General features: G+C 34.9%; 1 protein-coding gene across 15 annotated transcripts in view; it reads left to right on the top strand.

The window, feature by feature from the left end:
* RAPGEF2 (Rap guanine nucleotide exchange factor 2) overlaps positions 1-21,960 on the top strand; it is a 237,105-nt gene that overhangs the window by 157,063 nt on the left and 58,082 nt on the right. For 6 of the 15 annotated variants that reach the window (XM_035022800.1, XM_035022797.1, XM_035022798.1 and 3 more), the window contains one exon: positions 21,302-21,367. The exons of 8 other annotated variants lie outside the window; for them this stretch is intronic. In XM_035022800.1, the coding sequence (XP_034878691.1) occupies positions 21,302-21,367 (66 nt within the window). Of the gene's footprint in view, positions 1-14,180; positions 14,521-21,301; positions 21,368-21,960 lie in introns of those variants that run through there. One more of the 15 variants, XM_035022809.1, reaches the window with a different exon arrangement.

Here is a 21,960-nt window from a genome sequence, read left to right as displayed (position 1 = left end):
TCATTAAGAAATGAAATTTATTTTTGAAGACCTGACATATGCTTGTGATTATTTCCATTTACAGTATTAAAATGCAAGTGCTATTAGTACTGACATAGAAGTTACAGAGGACTGGTTAAATACTGTGCCCATTTTATGGAACACAGATAAGGAACATGTACAAAAGCATATAGGAGAACATAAATATACATTGGTACTCCAAAGCACATAAAGAAATGATGTAGCAGAATACACTCACAAAAGTGTTGTGCATCATACAGGTAGTCCTCTTAAGTTCTCGGTCCCTGCCCTTGCCCTTTCTGTTAGTAGAGAAACACCTTGCCACCTAGAACTAGTCAGTTGTCAATCTCTGCCATGTCTTCTTCTTCTTCTTCTTCTTCTTCTTCTTTTTTTTTTTAAAGAAGTGAGTTTTATTTATTTATTTGTTTGTTTTTTTAAAGATTTTATTTATTTATTTGAGACAGAGAGCATGAGAGGGAGGAGGGTCAGAGGGAGAAGCAGACCACCTTGCCACCTAGAACTAGTCAGTTGTCAACCTCTGCCATTTCTTCTTCTTAATTGAACCTGTAGCATAGGCCTTTTATGTTAGTTATGTTGTATTCTCTCTCATATATACTTAGTGTGTGTATATGATACATGATTGATCTTAATTGTACAGTCTAAGATATGTGTCGTATCTGCATAACTTACCAGTCAACCCCTTCTCTATGTTCTTTTGTATGTTAAGTCACTATATAAATACTCCCCTGTGCACTTCAAATCTCTTCATTCCATATCAGTACACCAGATCACACTGCATGTGCATTATAAAGGCTGTTCTCAGAGGTGTCTTAGTTATGGATTAACCTTACATTTGTTGATTGATAAAGTGATAGTCTGAAAACACCTTTCAGACTAAAGTATATATTCTGTTTTTGTGAACTCTAGAGAAATACATGATTGGCTTATATATTGACTTGGGTTGATTATAAAATGAAATACCCCTATTTCATTTCATTTCATTCATATATATATGCATTATATATATAATGAGTGTACTTCATGCATATGTGTTTGTGTAAAATAATTAAAAATAGCCCATAATCTCGTTTCTAATTTAGGTACATAGAAAAAGCTAGAATTTAATATTCTGCATAGTTTATTTTATTGGTAAAGGCTAATTTTAATTAGAGAACTTAAAAATACAGATCATGATGGGAGCACCTTAATAATGAATTATTTCCTGTAGGTCAACTTTTCACTAAGTTTAAGTGCTAGTACACAACTTCATGCCTTTCATAATAAAGAGAGACAAACATGGCTGTAAAAAAAGCTATAGAGTTGTAATCTTGATTGTCTCTGTTCTCCTAGAGAAACAGAATGGGTTCAACTAGACATTTTTACTCTCTGAGTGATTTTGAATAAATGAAAGCACTCTTTTTTTTTTTTTTTCCTCTCTCAATAATCAGGAAAAATTTGGAGTTAAGTGGGGATATTGTGACATATAGTCTTTCTGGGTTTTATGGAACTGAGACGTGCATAGCACTTTTACTATTAGTGACAAAGAAGATTGCTTGGAGTTATCAATAAGGATTTAGGAGGTTCACTGGGCCTGTAGTGGCTGGGCAAGGGAGAGCCAGGGGAGGTTGGCAGAAGTTGAATGATGAGTACAATTTACAACCTAGGTTTCTAGTGATTGAGATGTGAAGGCTGAAATTAACTTTTTCTTTAAGGTTGATTAATCTCATACTTACCTGTTTTCTTAAAATACACTTTTCTTCATATTAAGTGGCAATTAAAAATAGGCATTTTATATTTGTATTATATTAATGTATAAAGTTTCCTATTTCTTGTTTGAATTCCATTTGTAGAAACAATCAAATGTCAAAATTATACTACTTTAGAGATAACATTTACCTAAATATAAAAATAATTTAAAATTATTTTAGAAGGGATACTGCCTGAATAGGTAAACTAATTTTTGGTGCTTGTTTGCTTTGTGTTATGGTTATTCAGGTGGCAGTTTAACCTGTGGCTTGTCTGCATTATTAGTTTTGTGCATAATTTATAATTTAAAAAATACATAACTTATATGTTCATTGAAGAGAAAACAGGTGAAGACAAGGACAGAAAAAGAATCAGAGTATTACTAGTCAGACAAAACCATTGGTAACATTTTAATACGTATCTTCTTATTACAGACATATTCGTATTATACCATAGAATAAAATCTGGTAATAGCATTTGTTCTAGATTTTCCTCCCCCCCCCAAAAATATATGTAGAAAATATATTTAAGGACAACTGATTTAAGAGACACACTGTAACTAGTATGAAGCTTCTATCCTAAGCTGCTTTGTCTACTTTATAGTTTCAAAGTTTGCCATATATTAAATATTGATATGTAATGTAGTATGTATTATATATAGTATTTTACCTTTTGAGGGAAAGTCATTTACTTAGAGCTTCTTTAGTTAGTGTTCGAATTCCATCCCAAATATGGAAGAGAAAAAATGCAAAATGTGATTTTAATAAAGCTTACTGTATTCATATCATTGTGCTTTTCTTGAAGTTTATGAAAAAATTTAAGATATTGGAAGTCAATATTAAAATGTCAAAAGAAAAAAGAAGTGAGCTTTCAAATGGCTTAGCTAAAGAAAATATATAAACACCTGTGAAGGCAGTCCTGTCCTCTTCCCTTTCGACTGTGTATCATGTCTTTTATCGCTGAAACCTTTTGTGTTCCTTTTAGTTGGGCATATTCCCAGATTTCTTTACCCTTCTTTATCCTGTTTGCTTATTGTCCCCCTGAAAAAAATTAACAACTTGCTATAAATAAGATTTAAAGCCTGTGTTTTGAAGAAAAACATCACAAAAGTTGACAGTAGTGATATTAAATGAAAGCTTACTTTTGCTCTAGAAAAAGAGATATGAATAACTTAAATATCTCTCAGTTTTTTTCTTAGAGCAAGACCACTTAAGCTCTCTCTTAGAATAGAAGAAGAGAATATAGATTGTAGTTCTCAAATAATAGAAGTGTTTTCAGTGTTAACTGAATAAAATGTCAAAATAAAACATTTAATGTTTTCTTTTATCCAGATTTCTATCAAAGAGATTGAAAAATATGGTTTGAAAATTTTGCAGCTGGTTGCATATATTTAAATGCTTGGGTGAGCAGTATTGACAAAAAATACATAGGAGTGCACAAGCAGGAATGTCACGTATAATTTGAGTAGTCTACAAAGACGGAAATAGGACCTGAGCTGTGCCACAAATAAGGGCAAGAGATAAGCAAGATGTGAAGAAAAAGGAAATGGGAGGAATGTTTGCAAGGCAAACAGAATGAGCTAAAGCACTGAATCAAAAGTGTTCATGCACCGTCAAGGAACAGTGAGTATAGATCAGCTCGGCCGAGGTGGAGGGTCAGCCAGAGGTACACACGTTGATGAGAGAGGGCTCAGACTGTAAAACCCTCTGAATGGCAGCTCAAAGAGTTTTGGCCCAATGCTGTGGATTCAGGTGTTAATTAGAAAGCCATTAATGGTAGAATATAGTGAAAAGTGTGATGTGGCCAGGGTACCACCTGAAGTATGGGCTTTGTTTTAAGTCTTTCTTGAGGGTAGCTAGTAGACAAACCATTTCTATCGATCTGGACATAGCTAACTAATCATTTCTTCTAATTATATTAGGTAAGCAGGGGGGATGGATCAAGAATTCCCTAACATTATTTTCTTTAAAAATTTGTATTTTAATGAAAATATAATTTTTTATCAAATTTAAGACACGATTGACGATTCATCTTGCTTTAAATAAATAACCCAGTATTTTTTTTCATTGATTTTTAGATGGATCCCAATTTCAAAGATGTTAAAATAAAAAAATAAACTGTGTATCTTAGAATCAGTGAAATAATGATATTAGTATACTACTTAATATAATTTTGTTTAATAACACTTGTATATTACAATAATAGTGCACATATAGTTGTGGAACTAGACATACAAAATCGCTGGTTTCAGGAAAATGTATTCTATATTTGGTCTTGATTTTTTGTGAATAAGACTTCACTTCTGTCTCAAGAGTTGCTCACAGAAGAGTAGCAGGAGAGACACCTGCTGACATGTGTATTAGTGTTATGTATGGGGCCTAGTGGAGGAATATACAGGGGGCAGCTGGAGCCCACCTGGTGGATATAAGTAGATGTAAGGAATATAAGGGCATTTCAGGCAGACAGATTTTGGAGGTTTTAAGCAGCAGATCAGAGTCATCCGATAGAAGAACTAGAAGCCCAAGATGAAATGAGGTTGAAGATGCCCTGCTCCCATATTGGTTTCTATGCTGTAATCTTGTAATTTATATGAAGCTATCTTTTCTACCTAAAGGAAACTGAATACTGAAATATATTTTAAAAAACTACCCTAGGGATCTATAGGAGCTCTTAGAACTTAGCAGTGAATGGGAGAGGGGGAATCTTACTTAAGTTCCAGGAGTAGTTTCACTTTTTATCTGTAAAAATAACCCAATTTAGGAAGTAGTTTGTACATGAAATAATAAAACTGTAATCTGACCAGTTGTAACCTTTGTGAAGAAAGTTACACAGAGAGAATGGATTAGGAAAAACTGTAGCCTAGTGGGCAGAGGAGGGCTCTAGGGCCAGGAACTTGGACTTACATTCTGGCTTCACCACTAGCTATGTGAGCCTAGCTAATTTATTTAGCTTCCCTATTACGTGGACTCCATTTGTAAAATGGAGATATGGTTGTGTGGAGATTAAACGAGGTAAAACTATAAAGTGCCTAGGGTAATGCATGGCCCATAATAAGCACAGTTCCTATGTTTTTAAAGGTGGCTGTTTATCGTCCATTATCCAGGAGGTAAGGAAAATTAAATCTGTCATGAGACTGTGTTAGGTTTTCTCTTTGCTTAGATAACATGTCCTTACATTGATTCACTTTTCTTTCTCTGCAGTTCCATACTCAGCAAGCAATCTTCTGTTCACTAATTTAGTATTAGAGTAAAAAAGCAACAGTAATAATGTCATTAGCTAAAATTGAAGGCTTCATATGTTCTAGGCAATGTTCAAAACTCTGTTCATATATCATCTCATTTACTCCTCATAACCATGTAAGTATATTGTCCTCCTTTTATACACAAATCAAGGCATAGAGAGATAAAGTAACTTCCAAAGTGATACAGCTAATACATGGTGGAGCCAGTAGAAGTCGTTTCTTGTACATGTGTGCATGCATGCACGCACATGCGCACACACATACATGCAGATCTATTTTTGGAAGCTGCATGAGGGCACTAAACTTAGCTTCGAGTACACTATTGCAAGGATGGTCCAATTCCTTGTTTTCTATGTATCCTGTGGATTATAATTCTCATCAGAAAATTTGAAAACAGTTATATTTCTCCCCCTACGTTAAGATTTTCCTTAGTAAGTTTCAAAGGGATTTCGTATGTGTGATGTAGTAATTACCATCCCTACCACAAAATATAGAGTAACTTTACCTTGATCTTGAAGGAAATAAAAGAAATATATTTTATTCCCCTTTAAGTGTGGCTAGAGTTACAAGAGTGTAATTTTGTATTGAAGAATTACTCTCTTTACACGGAAGTTTTCTTTTGTTAATTCAACCTTTTCCGGGTCCCCACACATATCTGAGATTTCCCATCTGTATGGTTCTTCAGAGATCTTTCACATTACCTTATTTTTATACTTGAATATAGAAAAGAACGCTGTTTTGTTTTGTTTTGTTTTTCAACTTATTGTTTGGGTGATATGCTTGCCCTCTTAATTTGTTTCTAGTGCGATAAGTAATTTATAAGGAGCTAATTTTAGCATTTAGCCAGATGAGATGGTTTTTTCAGCCACACAGATTTAGCAACATTGTCTTAGCCATTTAAAATACAGATAAGTGAATCATAGTTAGATCCATCTTTGTCACAATGTTGACATTTCTTTAACCTCCTTCCCTATAACACATATTTTTGGGACTGTGGAATGTACTTACCTTTTAGAAAGCTGTGTTAAAATATACTTTAGCCTGGCCACAACAGTGACCCGAGATCTGATGATTATGGACTCTCTTGCAATTAAGAAGATTTTTCTTGGCAGTGCTCGTGGCCCTAGGTTCAGTCCCCATTCTTTGTGAAGTAGGATGGTGGGCAGGGCATTGTAGTAGGCTGGGTCAGAGACCATCCCTCAAGGTGTATCAAGTACTGGCTCTGTTAGCCATGGGATACACATTACTTCTTTTCTCTGTTTTGTTCCTTCCCCTAAGTGCTATCCACAGATACTGCAGAAAGAAGATATTGCCTTCAGTTGGTTTATAATAAACTTAATGGGTAGCTTTGAAGTGTTACTCTGAACCTGAGAGCACGCAGGATGCATACTGAAATGTCCTAGTGTAGCAAAACTCACTCACTAACAGTGCTCATTGCATATCATCTTCAAGTATCTAACAGGGCTATTTAAAGCAAAAAAAAAAAAAAAAAAAAAAAAAGATAGCAGGACGGGAAGAATGAAGGGGAGGAAATTGGAGGGGGAGATGAACCATGAGAGACGATGGACTCTGAGAAACAAACCGAGGGTTCTAGAGGGGAGGGGGGTGGGAGGATGGGTCAGCCTGATGATGGGTATTAAAGAGGGCACGTTCTGCATGGAGCACTGGGTGTTATGCACAATGAATCATGGAACACTACATCCAAAACTAATGATGTAATGTATGATGATTAACATAACATAAAAAAAAAAAGCAAAATACCTATTTCAGCTGTGAACCTTTCCCCATAGTAATAGGAAGGAACTATAGGTTTTTGTAGAGTTAAACAATAAAATACTTTATATACAAGAACCTTGCTTTGAGTCCTTGTTCTGATGTTTACTAGCTGCTCAACTATTAGGCAAGTCATGTAACTCCTTGAAGTTTCTGTTTTCTCACTTCACAGTGGAGATCATGATGACAGTACTGGTCTCCCTCACAACCTTGTTTTGAAGATTATTAAGGATCATAGTCATAGTTAACAGTTGTTTTACTGAGTACTTTACACATATTATTTTCTTTAATTACCAAAATAATACTAGGACTGAAGTGAGAATCTCCCTGTGTTACTGATGAAAAACTTGAGGTTTAAATAAGAAAAATGTAAAAAGTTAATGTTTTCAGAATCTGCAGACTCTACAGCCTATGTGAATGTCAGTTATTGATGCTAGATTATAATACTCCAGAATCATTTGTCTGTGGGTTGGCACCCTACCTCTTCTTAGTAGCTGTGTGGCTTTAAGCAGATTAGTTAAATGTTCTGAACCCTTTTTCCTAGTCTATAAAGTGCTGTTAATGATGCCTACTTCATAGGTTGGTTGTGGGGATTACGTATGGGGCACAGACAGGGTCTGGCATTCGGTGGCATCCATGAGTTTGATTCCCACTTTTCTAGCCAGAAAATTTCCCTTTTCTTGTTTTTTAAATAGAATGTTGACAGTGATATAGAGATTTATCTTTCTTTATCTCGTTTTAAGTTCATAGAACATGAGTCTCTGTTGGACATCTCCGATCAAGTATGATTTGCTTTAAGATCCTTCATTAACTACTTTTTACAAATGGGAACTGGTTTTCAAAATAGCTCATAAAAGATCATAGTTGCCATGAAAAATTCCCATTAAATTTTCCCTAAGTACTTTAAAAATTTTCCCCACTTATTAAGTGATTTTGTGCAAGTAGAGCTGCTTAGTAAGACCTGTCTTTGTAGTCATTTCGTGTGTGTGTGTGTGTGTTTGCAAGGAGGTATTTTTAGATAGTTTAGCTGAACAGCAATCTGACGTCTTTAGAGGAGACATCAGTTCATTATGTGGATACAAATTCTATGCTTTCAGCTTTTATACACCAAGTCTTAATTTAAATCTGTTCTTCTTGCCTTTTCTAACGAAAGAGACTATATCATGGTATGTATTCTATTTCTTCCTAAGGTTGGCCTTTCTGGTTAACCTTTGCTTAGAGAAATGATCAAATGCCTTTATTTTGCTCATAACTTAATATAGATTATAGAAGCATGGAATTTTGGGTCATATTTAAATATGCCATTATAGATTATGCTACACAGTGTTTTTCTATTGTGATGTGATTCAAGGGATTTAAAATAGTCATTATGGGGCTCATAAATGCTGCTTTCTTATAAGAAGAAAAATTTAAAGGCCAGGATGTGGGAGTTCTAGACCTCTTAACTGTACATACTGCTTTTCGGTCAAAAAAAAAAGCCTCTGCTTTGTGAAAGATAATTTAATGCTGAGCATGTAAGAGGGACTTGGTTATTTGCTTTCTTGTTGCTCTAAACACAGTGTTGTATATATTAAGTTACGATAATATTTTCTTTTGTCTGGTTCTTCTCATCTTTTTTAAAATTCTGGGAAAAGAAGCTCTTACAGCTTAAGCAAATTAATATTAGTTGTATCTGACCCTTGTTCTCACAAAAGTGTGCCTTTGATTAATAATAAACGTAGAACTTATGTATTTGTTTTTCTAATTTTACTACAGCTAATTTTGGGAAAGTATTTATATAGAAGTTCAAACGATTTTTAAAATTAATTTTCAAATATATGTTCTTTATTCATTTTCCAAAATTTAAAATTTGTATTTACTTCATGTCAAAATGTCTGAGCTTGAGTGAAAACTTTTGTTATTCATTTGAACATGTTATCTGCATGGTGTGAAGCTTCTAGGATTTAAAGCTTGGTTTTTAATTTTTAATTCAATTATTTGATACTGTGTGAACTAACCAGGATTTTAGTGCTATTTTAATTATTGCAGTGGAATTCCTCATGTTTTACTTTATTTTGTAAACATGAAGCTTTATCATAGAAAGATGAGTTTCCAAACCTAAAGAAAGATATGATCTTGGAGAGCCAGATTAATAATGGACATCTGTCTGAAGATGTAGAGAGGTTTCATTCTTCAAAAATAAATAAATAAATAAATAAAATATAGTAGGGTCAGACATGACATTTTTGTAGTATGAAAAACAGAAAAAGGAAATCCTAAAGCCTGACATTTAAAAAAAAAAATCTTTCTTGTTCTTAAAAATTAGTGGTGTTATGTAACCACTTAAGAATTTAGCTGAAGCCTGATATTAAGTGACTCACATTCCTAGCTTCTTAATGATGCTTCTTTACAGTGAAATTCAAGCAGTTGCCAGATTTTTAAGTCATGAGTTCATCCCCCCCCCAAATTTGCATGCAATAAAAATTGACAAGCTGTGCCAAAAAAGGTGTTAACACTGAAATTCTTATATGCTAAGTGCAACATATTTTATGTTGGCTGTTTCTCAGTGAAATCATCTATATTTAAATTTAAGAGAAGTGAACAACTTTAGGCTAAAGTTTCTTTACTGAAAAGTGGTATAACAGCTCCTAAATCTGGCTTTATTGGATCCTTCTCCTAATTCCCTTAGCACTTCTGTCAGAAAAGCCATTGTTCTTTCAGAGTTGTTTACCCCAAATTAACCAAGAAAGGTATCTGCCTTCTTCTAACGCAATAATACACTAACCATATCAATTAAACATGCTCTCAGGTAAGGCAAATGTTTTCTTGTCTCACCATTCACTGACTTTAGGGAGATACTTATATAATAAGCTTCTTACACAAATAACACTGAGTAACCCTTAGGACTTGTGAAATTGAACACTTCAAGGATTTTTTTAAGGTACCTGGTGGGACTAACCACCCTGGGGAGGATTTAGGTTGAAAATATTAAGGATGTTGTTAATCCTTGCTCCCCCACCCCCACTCCCACACCACACCCACCCACATGTACACATAGAGCAGGTCATCTGCTCTAAGATTAGCAAAGCAGTGTCCTTGTGGGGATATGCAGTACCTGACTTGTCAGGTATCCCTTCACGTCGACACCCCACCCCCCTTTTCCTGAATTAAAGGTGATTAAATCTTTATTGTTGTTCCATTCACTTCAGAATATCTCACAGATTTGAAACATAATTAAGTGGAATATATAGAATTCTCGGCAGTTGTGTATTTATCATCACCTTCCCCTCCTTTCACCACTTAAATCAGTTATTCACTTTGGAATAAAGACGTCTTAATTTACTCTCTGCATTGACCTAAGATTATTTCCACCTCCTTTACTTTTAATTTCCTATTCCCCAGTTTTCTATAGTTGGTAGAATACATTAGAATAAGCCTTGTTTGGTCATATATGAAGATATGCGTCCTATCTAGTTTGATATGAAGATACCTAGTTTATAAGCATCAGAGAATAACAGATGTCAGACCATGGTCTTCAAGGGAAGAGGATACACAAAAGAAATCAGATTATGTCTTATTTGCAGGATGTGTTTGTTATTGGTGTCTTGGTTACTATTTAGTTTTTCTTGATTCTGATATTTAAGTGAGTTTTCTTAAGATGTAAAAGAAAGAAGATTTCTATCTTAGGAGGTTTGTTAATCCTGAAAGCATTTAAAGAACAGGCTTTATTTGCAAAGGCACATTAAGTCAAATGACAAACATCTAGTTCAACTGAACTTTTATTAGCTTTATACATTTGGAGGGGGTACTAGGTATTTTGCAAGTTCTTTAAAAGATTCTGTGAGCAAAATTCTGGATGTTTAAGCTAACTTTAAAATATAAATGAATTCCTATTTTACATTCCTGTGGGGCTACTTTTTAAATTTTTTGCTAGTGTGTATCTAACACTTTTATATTAATGGCTTAGATCAAAAGGGAGAGAAAATGGGACCTTGTATCTCTTGTTGCCCCATCTGTTTATTGATTTCAAGAACCTTTATCCCATCACAGTATAAATCAAAATATTTTCTTCCTCATCATCATAATCAACTTGATCATCATTTATTATTTTTATATGTATTAACATGTAAACACTTAATGAGCAGGTGAAAAGTCTTACAAAATTGTGCCCCCCAAGCCAGACATCCATTGGTTGATTATAATAAAAGTCAAGACTATATATTCAATTACCCACTAGATATATTGATGTAGATGTTGTCAACTCAGATTTGACATGGCCAAACTATAACTCCTGAGTGTTCTCCCAACCACCACCAAAAAATAAACCCAACCAACTAACTTATCGAGTAGGCCACAAATACCTATGATTCTCTAGTTTTCCTCATCTCATCATCTTTGGCATTAGCATCTATTAAGATATTGAAGCCCTAAAGCTACAAATTATCTTTGGTTCTTCATGTTGCCCCAAACTCATTATTCTTCATCAAATCCTGTTTGTTATACCAGGTAAAGGGACTTGCTTCTGTCCTTACACGTAAAGACCCTGACCACTTAGCATTATGAAAGTTACATGCTTTTCTGAGAGCAATCACTGTTTTAAGACACATAATTTGTGACCATAATTATGTGTCTGTAATTTGGAATTGAGATTAAAATTAATCCTACATTATTTTTGATATATACAAACATCATACATCATTAATAATGAGTTCCAAGTTACTTTTCCCTTTTAGTACTTTTTGTGTTCTTCAGAATACTTATTTAAAAATATTAATGCTAGTTTATATTGTAGAAAATTTGGAAACTCAAATTAATTTTTTTCTATTACATAAACATAAGATCTGGATTCTAGTGTTAGCAATGCCATGCTAATTCACCTTCTCAGACATCAGTTCTCACAACTGTGAAATGAGATTATGTTAAATGAACCCCTAAAAATACTCCCAGGTCTGTCACTGTAGTTCATACACAACCTTGCATTTGTATAATGCTTTATATTACTGGAATTCTTTCACATTTATCCTCCATTCATTCTCACAGCTCTCTTGTGAGATGGGCAGGACAGACCTTGTTATGTCTGTTCTACGCTGGTGAGGAAATTGAGTTGCAAGGAATTTAAATGATTTTCTTGAGTCACACAGACAGCTTAGAACTAGCCATGTCTTCTTTTTATAATGTCATATTATAAACTGTGACCTCCTAATGCTACTCTCTGGTTAGGTGCTTTGTCAAAAGAAGTATCAATTTTATTAGGATATTTAATAAATTATTACTGAAATAATGTGAATATTTCTATAATCTGACCCCTTGTTCTTTGGAAATCTGTTTAGGCACCCACAGAACTTATAGGAGGTCAGAACTAATTACTAAAGTATTGTAGCAACCAGTGCCATATAATTAATCGCCATTATGGTACTTTAGATAGAATTTTTATCTTTTGAAGAAGTTAAACAGTTGATTACAGAGACCCCTCTAAGTATCACAGGTTAGGTTTCAAAAGGCCACTTTGTTTGCAGTAACCTAGATGGCATGCCTCACTCTGTCCTAACTTGTCTTTCCACTTGCATTCTAACCTCTTGGAATCTGTTCTCCCTCCCCACCACCCTACCAGAATGATCTTATAAAACATAACTGGATCTTGTTAATTGCATATTTAAAAAGTCCAATGTCTTCCCATTGCCCTTAAAAAGCCTAGTTTTTAGCAGGAATAGTTCTGCTCTTCTGACCTCATTTGTACCACTTTCCCCCTCAAGCATTCTCTCCCTTTCTCCCATCTAGTCACCTTGGACTTCTGTTTCTTGAACATTCCTAGGTTCTTCCCACCTTAGGGTCTTTGCCCTTGAGATCCCCTCTACCTATAAAGCTCTCCCCGCCCCTTGTTTGGCCAGATCCTTTGTGTTTATTCATCCCTCATCTCAAACGTCATTTTCTCAGAGCCACCTTTCCAGGTTGCCTAATCTAAAATAGCGTCCCAGAAAATAAGATAAGATAACCTCCCTGTTCCCAACCACCACTGTCCATTACATCACCCTACCTTTTTAGTATTGTCTTTACCGTAGTTACTCATATCTAAAGTTGTTTTGTTTATTGTTATTTTTCTTGCTGTTCCACCCTCAAACCCCTCCTGCCTCTAGAAATGTAAATTCTAGGGAGCAGGAACTTTGCCAGTTCCAGTCAATTGCCATATAACTAGCTCCTATAGCAATGCCTGGTTAATTGAAGCAAGTCAGTAAATACTTGTTAAATAATTAAGTAGATGAATGAACCTTACAATTCTGAAGTAGAATTCCAACACTCTTCATCTTCCAGGCTCCTCTTTTGGATCTCTACAGATAGAAAGTCAAAAACTTTTTAGCCCAGAGGCTTTTGTCCTTAACTTTTTTGTCCTGACTTCTGGGAAATCCAAACTAAATATAATGCTTAACTATAGTTATTGTAGGCCTAGGTTTTATATAATTCCATCCTTCTTCTGTTCCTTGTCTTTTCATCTTATTCTGGTGATCCTGCATATAACTGCTGGTAAGAAGAGGTGACTGTGGAATTGGGAAGGGAGAGAGAACATTGGCAACAGATAGTCTTGTTCAGTGTCTCTCAGCCGCTTTGTCTTCAGCTCTAAACTAGGGTTAATAGTTCTGTGGTTCGTGCATGTATTAAGTACCGACTATAGCTTGGGCACTTTGAAGCAAGGGAAAGAGTGATGAAAAAGGCATATTCCCTTTTGGACTCACCTAGAGTCCTAGAGAGTTAAATCAACAACTATGGTAAAGTGTGGTTAAGTTCCATCACAGGCAACATTCTCGGTGTCACAGGAGCATCTTATAAGAACTTCTCACCTCTACGAGGAAAGTTCAGAGAATTAGCCAGCCTAGGGGTAAGTGTTCTTCTAGGAGGAGGGAACAGTGAAGACCCAGGAGAGAGTTACAGCGTCTGACTTTTCAATAACCATAAAGAGCTTTAGAGATCTAGTGTGGAGACTGAGAGGGCAGAGAGGTGTGTGAAAAGATTAGGAGGAGAAGCTGGTGGGTGCAGTGGTTAGGAGTGTAAACACTTGCCTGAGGGTGAAAAGAGTCCATAAAAGATTTGTGGCAGGGGATTGACAAGATCAGGTGTGTATTTTTCTGTCCTCTTTTAAAAGTTTACTCTGGCTGCAACATGGAGAAGAGATGGAAAGGGGGAAAAAAATAAAAGACTTGCAAGGAGCAGCAGGAGAGGACGAAGGTGGTGCGGGACCATCAGAGGGAAGTGGGATAGTATTTGTAAATCCCCTGGCACAGTGTTGTCACTGCAAGTGTGGCTCATTTTGTAAGTTCTTGTTTTTGCTGAAGGTGAATGGAGGCTATGTAACTTCCAGGTTATGAAAGTTAAACTGTTTATATCCAAAGACATGTTCAATTTATTAAGTGCTTGTGTGTGTGCATGTACATGCATACACACATGCACTGACATCACGGATTATATTAAACCAGTCATAAGATTCCCTAAGTGCATCTTGATTAATGCTATTCTATTTTCCTGATTTAAACTTGGGGTAATAAATTAATATGCGTACACGTACATGCTTAACAGAAAAGTTCAGAGAAAGTAGTTGAAGTTTGAGGAAAGTAAAACCTTAATGGACTGATAGAGTACTAAATGTTGGTGTTAATTTAGGAAGAATGTGCTTTCTAAGAGAGTCGCTCAATTGATTATGTAAATAAATCTTTGCAGATGACTGAGAAGGTCATGAAAAATGCTGGAGCATTGACAGAAGTGAGGGTATTAGGAAGGAGTCTCCTTATGAGGTAACGTTGTGTTTGACTGTGTCTTAGTAATTCGAACTATTCATTTGATGATATGGTGTCTAAGGTTTACTAGTCCAAACAAAGAAAAAAAAAAAAAAAAGGGAAAGATGAAGGAAAAAGAAAAATCTGTTAGACTTCTTGGAATTTATGCACTTTGTGTTTCTGCTGACCCTGGGCAATGAGTAATGTACCGCACATGTTGAGTCGGTTCTCCCATAGTGCCCTCCAGACAGAGCTAAAGCAATGAAATTATCTGGTGTGCCAGGGTTGACACATAAAGCCCTTGACAATAAACATTAAATTAAATGTCCTAGCATTGAAGTCCTTGGAAATAAATGCTGAAATGAATATCTTTATCTTTGAAGTAAAAGGAAAAAGTGATACACTAGACACATAAAATTAATACCTACTATTTTTGTTAGTAACTTAAGAGGGATAACATGTAATTATTTTTTGATTTAAAGATTATCATCTAGCTAAGTTGTAGGACTCATCACTGGAAAAGTAGCAGTTCTGGTGGTAGTGTTTGAATGAAATCTAGAAACGAACCATTAGAGGTAGGATCCGAGAAGTCGATTAAAATCAAAGTCGTTTCCTCTGTGTGTGTACATGTGTGTCTCACATAAATGGAGTGGGATTTTTCAGTAAATTAAGTTACACAGCCAGTGTACCCATGAGCGATAACTTCGAATAGACACGACTTCACAGTTGAGTCACACTGCCTATGGTGTATCCATCAAGACAAGCTACAATGCCCTTGTTTGCTGATGGCCTCTTGATACAAGCTGTAATAAACATCTTTTTCTCTTTAAGTCATGTGGAATTACTCATAAATATTTATCAAACAAGTAACATATATTCACAATAAACACTTTGGAAAAATGCTTTAAATTCAGGATGCATACATTGTGAGTGCTCAAAACCCTCCAGTGGCTTCCCGTGTCACTCAGGATAAAATCCAGAATCATTACCATAGCTTTCCTACATGATTTCAGCATAGAATATCTCTCTGTACTAATTCCCTCTGATCTTCTCAGAGCTTTTACTAACCTTCTATCTATTCCTAAAACATACCAAGGCCGCCCCTGCCTTTGACTTTTGCTCTTGATGTCCTTGTATTGCAAAATGCCTGTTTCCCCATTATGTATCTGTAGGGTTCAGGCATTTGCTCCATCAAGGTCTTTGAAATGTAATCTTAGTGGTGAGACCTTCTACCCTCTATATCCTGTATCCTACTTTATTAGTTTTCAATTTACTTAACTCTGTGTGACATATTCTTATTTGTTTGATGGTCCTACTACCACACACAGATGCTAGGATGTAAAGTCTATGGAATCTAGGATTTGGGGGATATCCAAGCTTCTTCCTAGGGAAATAAAGATTCAATAATTCCTATTTTTAAAAGATTACAACATAAATTTTAACACAATTATTTTTTTTCTTAAGTGGTCAGTCTATTCAATGAAATTTTTGAGTACTTAAATCAGTTGACTACAAGTGGGTGGGTTCTAGACTTAATTTTCCATTTAATTTATTCAGTATTTTTTGAGAACAAATAATTATTTTTGAAGACTGGTATTTCCATCATATAATATTTGTGTCATGAAATGTGAGCAGATATTAGTAGTCTCCAACTCATAGGGCACTGAACAACTCCAAAGATATTTTATACTGTCTTTGATTTATAAGGTACTATGATACTTAGTTGATTTTGTTAAGTTGTATAAATAGCTAAGAATTTTTAATAAAATGTTTAATAACTATATTCCTTTGGCTTAGAGATGACTAGACTTATCTCACTTTTACACAAAGACAACATATATTATAAAAATATATAGAAAGTAATGTATGTGTTATATATATAAAGTATGTGTGTGTGTATATATATACATACGTATGTATGTTTATGTGTATATGTGTGTAGGTGTATGTTATGTGTATTATTAGATAACATAACACACATATATACATCTATAAAATATATATATCTAGCAAAATGATATAATTGGAACTGTTCCTTTAGAAAATAAGTGAAAATGTAAAAAATTTTCTCATCTCAGTATCACATCTTAGATCTTCCCTGGCTATCCTGTGACTCTTCATCACATCAGTCTCTCTCTCTCTCTCTCTTTTTTTTTTTTAGTTTTTATTTGAATTCCAGTTAGTTAACATACAGTGTGATATTAGTTTCAGGTGTACAATATAGTGATTCAGCACTTCCACACAATACCCGATGCTCATCACAAGTGCCCTCCTTAATCCCCATCGTCTATTTCACCCATCCCCCCACCCGCCTCCCCTCTGGGAACCATCAGTTTTGTTCTCTATAGTTAAGAGTCTGTTTCGTGGTTTACCTCTCTTTTTTTCCCCCCCAAATCACTTGTTTTGTTTCTTAAATTCCACTTGTGCCTGAAATCATATGGTATTTGTCTTTCTCTGATTGACTTATTTCACTTAGCATAACACATCAGTCTCCTTTAATCTTTGTTGAATGCAGCACTTATCACTATTTGACAGTTTTCTTCATTATCCTTTTATTGTTTGTCTCTACCCACTAGTTGTAAGATCCATGAGAGCAGGGAGTTTATCTTTCCTACTCCAATATCTAGAAAACCTGGAATAGTGCCTGGTATACTAGCATAAAGTGGGTTTTCAATAAATGTGTTGAATATGTAGAAAAACTCTAATGTTTATTTTATCCAAATTGGACCTAGTACTATGAGGTCAAGATATTTTCAGAGCCCCACCTACTTCTCCTTAAGGAATTTAGAATTTCATTGTGAAAGATTTTTCACAAATAGGTCTCACTGAGTATGAGTTAAGATATTTATGTGTTAAGACAATGTATTTACATGAGTTATTTATATTTATTTATGTGAGTTAATGATAATGTATTTATATGAGTTAAGATACTGCTAGCCGTTGTACCAAACAAAACATACTGGTTCAAACACGGTAGAAGTTTATTCTCTTCTGCATAAAATCTAAAGCAAGTCCTCTTGATTACTTAGTGGATAGTTCCCTTCTAAGCAGTGTTTCGAGAATCCAGTCCCCTCTGTTTTGTGGCTCAGTTGTCTAACCCTCAAAACAAAGTTTCTGTTGTTGTCTAGCAGACATTCTTTTGATGCAAGGGGAAAGATCATGACAGTCTTAAGGAAGATTTTTATAAGGTGTGGAAATGGCATCTATCACTGGTGTTTGTCCATACTCGTAAGGCTTGAACTCACTTATATGGGCACATACGTAACTATAAGGGAGGCTGGGAAATGTGGTCCAGCTGTGTTTCCTGGAAGGGAGGACACTGATGAATAACTAGCCAGTCTCAGACATTTTATGGTATTTTGTCATCTAGAGACCTTAGTACCTTTGCATTTGGATGTGTGGTAGCTTTTATAACGTTTAAAGAGTTAAAAACTACTTGTAGGTTAATGTTTTTAATTCTGTGTGAGGCTTTCTCCCCAAACCAACTGTTTTATTTTTATTCAAAAAGAAGGCAGCTTAAGGTTCTCCATAGATCCCCTGGGAATCTTTTTTCCTTGACTTTAAACACTCATTTCCCTAACTCCATACTCCCTTGAGCATTTTTACAGCCGGGATAACTAAGCATAGTCCCTTTGGAGCTCATCAGAGTTGTTGTCTAATTGGTCACAGAAGTTGGTTTCAGGTATCAGCAGCAACTTCTCAACCTCTCCAGAGACTGCTACTTCCATAGCACTGGTCCCCCTTGGTCCTGGAAAACAAGAGACTGAGGACTCAAGTTTTAGCAACTGCAAGAGATTATCACTTTTACCATATGGATAATCACAAATTTTGCTAAGAAGTGTATTTATTGGGCTGGTTTTTACATTAGAAAATAAAGCTGTTCTTATATTAGTGTAAAGTTCCTTTAAGGTGTTTACTGTTTAAATAAGGGAAAAGATAGGTGCAAAGATTGGGTTAGAATATGGCCCCAAATAGTAAATATCTAGAGTCAGGGTACAAAATAAAAAGGGTAGAGATTTTAGAGCCTCCTACCTGGAGGCCTTGGACAAGTCACTCGAGCTGTTTGAGTTCTGTCTCTTTAGCAGCATCTGGGCTTTTTTACAAGTATTAGAACAAATAGACATCGAATATTGAGCTCCTTGCTCATTACACAGTACATACCCCCCAAATAGTGGCAGTCATTGTTACTAACACGAAGAGAAAATGCACGAAAGGGTTTGGGATTTAAATAGGTGGAATGCTACTGAGAAGATGATGCTTAAAATACCTGACTCAAAGCCAGCAGCTGCCATGTATTTTATTGACAATTTCTTGGACTGAGTGATCTAGGCTTTTTTTTTTTTTTTTTTTTAATCCCTTGGAGAAATGTGTGCTTTTCAGATTGGTGGTTATTGATGATTGCAAATAAATTGAAAAGAAGAAGGGATTATATGTTGTGTAGGAGAGTTAGGATGGGGGGCTGGAGTGAGAATGGAGTGGCTGCCTCTTAAACCATCATAAAACTGTGTTTCTTAATAGGCAACAGGATGTTTCATGGCCATATATCATAATTAATCAACCACCTCAGTATTTCTGTGGAAAACTGTATAGACGTTTGTTTTATTTTAGGTCCCAGATAAGCATTTTCATTTTGAAAAGATACAGCTATCTTTCAAATGACGAATTTTCACTGGTTCTGATATTAATTATAGAACTGCTCTCACTATGCCAGGTGTCCTCCTTTAAGACGATGAAATTCATTGACTAACTTATAACTAACTCGGTGTATATGTCTGCATAATTTTTTTCTGATTATCAAATGTTAGGGAAATTATACATCAGGCAAGGTTTAGTTTCTGCCAAAAATAAGTGCCAGAAAAGGAGTTGCTCTCCTCACATATTTTATGAGGTTCTCTCTTTTTTACATTAAAAAAAAAACCAAAAACTTAAAATACTCTTCAGTAAGGAACATAATGCAGAAATGACCTCAAGCAGTGCTAGCTTGGAATGCTTACCAGTGTCACATGATGGAACTGGCATAAAGGAGTGAAAGAAGCTTTACATTTTACACAGATTTAATAATGATTCCTGGGTGTGTGATCTCAAAATGGCAAGTACTGGATATTGCCATAATATTTTAAAGATGAGTTTATAAGGTATATAGTAAATGATTTTATAAAGAACCTATAAGATAAATGAAAAATCAACTTCACTAATGCACATTATCACATACAGACTCAAAAAAGTAATATATCTCAAATAATTTAGAAGGAATGAAAATTCTGTTAGGAAGCAGATGTAAAGTTTTAATAAATTGATTTTATGAAAGTGACAGTGAAAAATTATTTTAAATTAGTATTTTCCTGTATGATTTTAAAATTTGCACAAGAAGCTATATCAATAAATTGATATAAGCAGCCATGTGACCATTTCATTAATATCCATGAGAGTTTTCAGGTCAGCTACTAAATAAATACATTAAATTTAAAGCTTAAGTGCATGTGCTCTAGAGCCAGACATCCAGAGCTGTAATCTTTCTTTACTGCCTCTTCACTACGTGATCTTGGTGCAAATCACTTAACTTTTCCGTGTCTTAGTTTCCTCCTATTTAAAATGGTCATAATAACACCTACTTCGTAAGATAGTCATAAGAATTAAATGGCCTAATATATCTGCAAGTGCTTAGGTCCGGGTCTGGCACAAAGGAACTCATATACAGGTGTTTTTAGTATTGCCTTGTCTTTGAAAAAAATGGGGCACAGCCTTACATTTTGAAATATATGGTACCTAAATAAGTTCATACATTTTCTCATCATACTAAAGGATTCTACTTTTCTGTTTTGAAGTAAATGTCACGTGGATTCCTTCTGTTCAGTGCTTTCATTCCACATCTAGTAGAAAAGGCTTTCTAAAAGTATTTGCTTAAAAACATCAATTTACTAGTTTTGGTTGTTTATTTTCCTCAACAGAGGGTAATGTGTGTTCTATTTGTGTGCAAATTATCACTATTTCATAAGTATAGGAATTAAATTTTAGATAGATTGTAATTTGTCCAACTCTAGCCAATGAAGTTTATGATTCATTTATGTTACCAACCCCAAAAAACATGAGAGTGACTTTTCTGCCTTGGAGTGAGGGCTAGGTCACTACCATATCTCGGTAGCTAATTCTAACACGTAAAGGTTTATTTTTGGACAGAAAGCCATGTGAAATAGTCATGTGTATAAGTATCTTCATAGCAAGTCCTCTCTATTAAGTTCCCTTTAAAGCATTATTTTCATGTAGGAAAGTAGCAAGGAATTTTTGAAATAAAGCATGACTAAACTTGGACTTTGCTCCTGTTCGGTGGTGTTTCTGTTCAGACTGTCCTCTAGAGGCAGTGTGCTCAGGATGCCAAGAGTATCTTTCTGTGGTTAAGCCATACCAGGTTTCAGCATGTGTCTGGGTCAAGTACATGGAGGTGTTTGCAGTCAAACATCGTAAGACTATACACACAAAAGCACAAACTCCCCAAGATGTTATCACTTTGAGAGAATTCTTAGCTATGACAATTTGAATGTTTATAAAAGAGAGTAAGTAATTGGACTACAAGCATATCATGATAATGAGGTTATTTACTTTACAGAATTTAGTACAGTATTCTAAGCAGCGAGCTCGTCCATATAAACATATGGTTTATGTGAAATGTAACATATAGACGGGGGAATATATATCATAAGTAAACTACTGTAATGGTAGTGTTAGGTATGACAGTGTCAAAAATAAGTCAGGTTTTTCTCTCTTTTTTTTTTCATTGTATTTGAAAAACATCTGACCTAAGGTGATGGAGAACCTTGACTGGAAAAATGCCAGAGGGAATGAAAAGGAAGAGAGAGGCATCAGTAAGGTAGATTCTGTAGTTCACAATGATTATTTCATTTAGTCCTTGTATTATGTTATATTCACTTGATAGAAGAAACTAAGGTACACAGAAGTTAATTAACTTGTCCAGAGTTTCCTGAGGAAGAGGTTGACCAGAGGATAACCCCATATATGTTGACATGAAGCTTATGTCTTTTGAGCCTTGCAGGAAGCTGGGAGAATGTTCTTACAAATGATTAATTTTTGTCAGGTTTCTCCAGTAGACATAAAGCAAATTCTTGTAGACCCACTCCTGTGAAACATAGTCATATCAACATTAAAAAATGTCTCCATGTATTTTAATGAGAAATATAATTAGATCTATTCATTTATTAAATTATTATCTCATGACACTTTTAGGAAAACTGTTTCTTGCTTTTATGTTTATGAACAAAAGAAACTGTATATTGTGCAAATATCTTTCTCTGTGGAATACTGATGGATGATGTAATTAAGAATAAGTATTGGATCTAGAACATATAAGGTATAAGGGAAGCAAAAATTACTTCTGATGAATAATATTCAGGAATCCAAATGTTTACTTTTTCTGGTGTTCTTAAAGAAATATTAGGATTGAGA

Source organism: Mirounga leonina, unplaced genomic scaffold, assembly GCF_011800145.1.
Source record: "Mirounga leonina isolate KUSES-001 unplaced genomic scaffold, KU_Mleo_1.0 Mir_176, whole genome shotgun sequence".
NCBI lineage: Eukaryota > Metazoa > Chordata > Mammalia > Carnivora > Phocidae > Mirounga > Mirounga leonina.
This window is presented reverse-complemented; position numbering and strand designations above follow the sequence as displayed.